The 4,782-nt window shown below is 40.3% G+C and overlaps 1 protein-coding gene across 4 annotated transcripts in view; it reads right to left on the bottom strand.

Moving 5' to 3' along the window:
• The window catches only part of syvn1 (synovial apoptosis inhibitor 1, synoviolin), a gene marked incomplete in the record, with an annotated part of 26,234 nt that overhangs the window by 17,930 nt on the left and 3,522 nt on the right, over positions 1–4,782 (bottom strand). For 3 of the 4 annotated variants that reach the window (XM_014027623.1, XM_014027626.1, XM_014027624.1), the window contains 5 exon segments: positions 3,033–3,136; positions 3,533–3,581; positions 3,713–3,865; positions 3,959–4,051; positions 4,129–4,280. In XM_014027623.1, coding sequence (XP_013883077.1) covers positions 3,033–3,136; positions 3,533–3,581; positions 3,713–3,865; positions 3,959–4,051; positions 4,129–4,260 — 531 coding nt within the window. 4 annotated transcript variants of the gene reach the window in all.

Below are 4,782 nucleotides of genomic sequence, written 5' to 3'. Positions count from 1 at the left end.
GATCACTTGGGTTGTTACCAACATCTGGTGAAAATTTCATGTCATTAGCACCTCTAGTAATATATTTACTGAGAAAAATGGTGACGTGTTCAATACTTATTTTACCCGCTGTACACACAGGCTTGGACCCCGGTCATAACTGCTTCGCAGTTCTAGCTATAATTTTTGACCATTATCGTCAGAAGTGTTATTCTAGAGTTTTCTACTCTGTGACTTTTTCACTTCTTAAAACAATCCATTTGAAGCCTCTATCCAGGTTCTAACCAATTTACCAGGTGAAATATTAAAGGAATCAACCAACCTATCAACCGTAGTAGAATATTTACACACTTAAATCTCTGAGATCAGATAACGAGAGACTCACCTGCGTCCTAGCAAACACTCACAACTGAGTAGAAATTGGATTGGGTAGATATTCTCTTCTAAGTATGAGCACAGATCCAGAGGCACAGCCATATTGATCAGAAAAGTTTTGTTGCAACATTGCTAATGATAATGGTAGATTTGTGATTGTTGCCAGCAAACTCCTCCGCTTACAAATTGTCTTAGCCAGTGTTTATGGTCTGAACTGGGACAACCCACAGTTCTCCCACTTTATAGCTAAACTACCTGACCTCCTTTCCCACCATCCGACCTCGGAAAGAGACTGTGTGTATCTACGGACGTTGTGACACAAATAATCATTGACTAATTGAAAATATAATCACAGATTAGTCATTAGTTGCAGCCCTAATTTAGGTTAAAACTAGTGCTAGTCATAGATTTTTAATTTCAAATTTTAATTGCGATAATCTCCAAGATATAATTTTTTTTAGAAACGATCACTCTATAGCTGAATGTGTAGGTTTGTGTGTGATCATGGTGAACCAAAAAAAGATAAAAAAGTTGCCATGCAACGGCTCTACAACAAGTGCTCTTATTGGATGAGACCTGCGACAAAACGCCATCTAAAGCCAATCGTGATCAAGATCCCACTTCCTCACGTAACCACTGGGTTTGTGTGTCTGTGCATTGTCAGTCCAGTGAACAGAGATCTGATGGAAATATAAAGAAATAAATACCTGCGTTAACGTGTGCCTAGTCTGGTAAAAATCTGATTCTTGTTCTTCACTTTGCTTCGTACAGAGGATCTGGACTTGCTGCTACTGAGAAGTGATTCTTGAAGGCGTGGCCTCTGCTGAAGTTTAAAATGATTGGATCGGTTGGCCGCAACGTATGTCGATGTGAAGGAGGCTAAGCTAAGAAGTTAACTGGAAATCGCATTCGCTGTAAACAACCCTACTGAGAGGAGAAAAGTACCGAGCTGAAAGAGACGACAGTAAATGAGAGCTGCTGCTTTGTCAGACAAATTTATTTTAATTTGAAGCCTTATCAACACAGACTGGCTTCATTCACTTCCTCCACTGCCGTATGCTAAAATAACTAGCAGACACTGCGCAGAAAGTCAACGTCATTCAAAACTCCGCCTTCTGTTCTCTGATTGGTCCAGGTAAAATAAACTACAAGCAGACACTGCGTTGAAAATCAACGTTCTGTTCTCTGATTGGTCCGAAGGAAAATTCTCCTGAAGAAATCCTTGTCTATGGGAGAAGTCCCAGACGGAGCAGAGAAGGGAAACTAGAACTGAGCGGAGCTGCGTAGGAAGGCAAGGGCCAGGCTAAAGTGCTCGACACACGGGAGGCGACGTCGCTCGCTCTCCATTCATTTCCTATGGAGCCTGTGCGGTGAGGCGACAATCGCTTGCCCTCCTCCAACTAAGCGACCGGCGAAAATAGTGCATGTGAAATTTCGCGCTCGTACACGTAGACGTGCACACGCGAGCTTGCGACGCGACATATGAAAGTTGAAAAATGTTCAACTTTTGTCGCTGTTGCTTAGCGTACAACCAATCAGCRAGGGTTTCATTGACTGACCAATGAGAGGAGAGTATGCTACACACTGCAGTTAGCTAACACTTTCACCAAGTGATTGCTAAAAATGGCCGCTTTGTGGGAATTTGTTGGCGCCTGGGTGAAGTTATTCAGTAAGTTTTTCCTTAAACTGTATCTTGATGTGTGTTTGTTTTTCAATATCATTAGCATCGCAAGATTTGTTTAGTTTACCGTCCGTAACGCACAATCCACACCCCCCTTCAGAGTCAAGAGCCAATCAAATTTTGTGAAGACAAGCGACCTGAGAGCGCGATTCGCAATGCTGCTATCACTATCGCGTCGGGTTTCACCTTGGCTGCGAGGACAGCTGTTAATCACTGTAGTTTGTCGCTGCCCGTGTGTCGAACCCTTTACACATGCCCAGTACGACTAAAAACATAAAAAGCTATGTATGCTTTAGGTTCTGACAAACACAAACAGTAAATAATTTGAATTAATATAGAACATTTTTTACACTTTAAGTGTAAAATAAACTACTTCCATCTTTAATATGTAATAAAAATATTGTGGTCTCAGAAGCTTTGATTTTTTTTAATTCTTATTTTTGTCTCATGCAATGAACTAGGGAGTGAAGTAGGGGTGTAAGAAAATATCGATACACTGAAATATCGCGATATTTCATTTCCCGATACTGTATCAATATTCTAAAGCCCTGTATTGATTTTTAATTAAGCTTTAAAATGTCAACCTTCTTGCCAACCGTTCATTTTTATGTTGTAGTTCAGCCTCTGACCACTAGTTGGCAGCAGTGAGCCAGCCATTTGGCTCCTCTACCTCTTGAGTGCCAGAGAGTAAGGGTAGCATTAGCATTGTAAGTAAACATTAGCTGTTGTTTTTTTTTCAGTAAGAGGTTTTTATTTAATAGAATTTTTGGAAAAAAATCGCAATATATCGCCTTGCTTACAGTATCGAAATATTTCGGGATATATCGTATCATGACCCCTCTGTTATGATATGTATCGTATCGCCAAATTCTTGCCAATACACAGCCCTAGAGTGAAGTTTGGAAACACAACCTCCCTCCCCCAGTTTAGTAGGAAAACTGACAGATTTGAATTAAACAAGTCTTTTGTTTTAGAAAAAAAAATTGGTACAACAAACCTCGAATCCAAAAACCAGCTGAACAGAAGCTCCTCGATTAATGATGCTGTGACAGGCATGGTTGACAAACAAGAAGTCCATGACTGCCAGCAGTCCAAGAAGAGCTGCAGAAACACAAAGTACAACAGCATGGGTTTGTTTAAGGTGGACAATCATCAAAGACAGATAATAAGCATCACATTTCCTGAAGGATCAGGACCTCAAAACTTGATCTAAATTGTTTCTGATAAAGTATACCAGCACATTTCAAAGAGCAGTGAAGAAGTTTCATTTGTTTGAATGTCTAATCTGAGTTGTTAGCGTTTCCCACAGGAATAAAGTGTTCAGCACCTTTCTTCATCAGAACAGAAACATCTGCACCCAGTTTCAGTTTCACTGACGAGTGCAACCAGTAAAAACGACAGAAACGAAGAGAAGTGAAAGACAAATGGAAATGCCCACGCAAACGTGCTGGAAAACAAAAAACTAAACCTTTTGATTAGATTAAAAGATTGACTTACATAAAACTCTTAAATGGAAAACCCAGGATATATTTGGACTCCGCTCCATCTGAAAAAGAAAAAAAAACTTTAAAAATCAAAAAATAAATACTACTTTTCATCCATTTTTATATCCTTCATGTACATCTTAAATCAGTCTACTGTTTTTCAGGTGTGTTCCTAGTTGTTCTCATCACTCACAAAGTCCACCCGATCCTCGGCCAGCCAGTGGAAGCACTTCAGGAACAGCAGGAGGGTGAAGAGGGCAACGAAACGAGGGGAGAAATCATCTCTGAACACAGTGAAGGCCAGACACGTCTCTGTTACAGCATACCAGGAGCGCTCAATGAGATGCTGAAGGATGTGGGACAGGTGCACACCAACAATAAGTTCAGACTTTTTACCTCCAAACATCAACAATGTGGCAGATTTATCTGAAAGACGTACCTCCATTTCAGCAGCTCTCAACTGCCCAAAAAACACTTTTCTCATAAACTTTCCCAAAAGAAACACCAGAACAAACGCCTGAATGTACAGCACCTGAGAGCAGACCAACAGTTTCCATTACGCCACAGTTAAAGATGAACACCACAGGTGGAAGACTGCAGCGGTCTTACCGCCATGCTGGGGCTGCTCTTAGTCAGGTACACCACCGTTGGGTAGAACTGGTGTTTGAGCAGGTATGCGTGAGCCACCACAGCTCCAGTCAGAGCCAGGCTGGTGGCAGTCACCAAGGCTGCTCGCACCATCGTGGCTTCAGATGCAGAGGCTGCTGAAGGAAACAGGTGAAAGGAAAGAGGAACAAGTGGAGGTCTGACATGTGGCACATGTAAATACAGAGAAGACCTTAATTAAAAAAAAAAGTGATAATCTTTTCAGATTTGTTCATGTTCATACATGCTATGTGCAACACACATATTCTAGAATACATGTATATCATAACCACTACTATCACCGGTGAAATACCATATGTACAGTCATATGAAAAATTTTAGGCAGCCTTGTTAATTTTCCTGATTTTCCTTTATAAATCATTTATTGTTTGGATTAAACATATCAGTTAAATATATCATATAGGGGACAAACACAGTGATATTTGAGAAATGAAATGAAGTTTATATGATTTACAGAAAGTGTGCAATAATTGTTTAAACAAAATTAGGCAGGTGCATAAATTTGGGCATCGTTGCCGTTTTATTGATTTCTAAACCTTTAGAACTAATTATTGGAACTTAAATTTGCTTTGGTGAGTTCAGTGACCCAATTATGAG

This window comes from Austrofundulus limnaeus, unplaced genomic scaffold (assembly GCF_001266775.1).
Source record: "Austrofundulus limnaeus strain Quisiro unplaced genomic scaffold, Austrofundulus_limnaeus-1.0 Scaffold666, whole genome shotgun sequence".
Classification (NCBI taxonomy): Eukaryota; Metazoa; Chordata; class Actinopteri; order Cyprinodontiformes; family Rivulidae; genus Austrofundulus; species Austrofundulus limnaeus.
The sequence above is the reverse complement of the archived record's forward strand: the minus strand, read 5'-3'. Positions and strand labels throughout refer to the sequence as shown.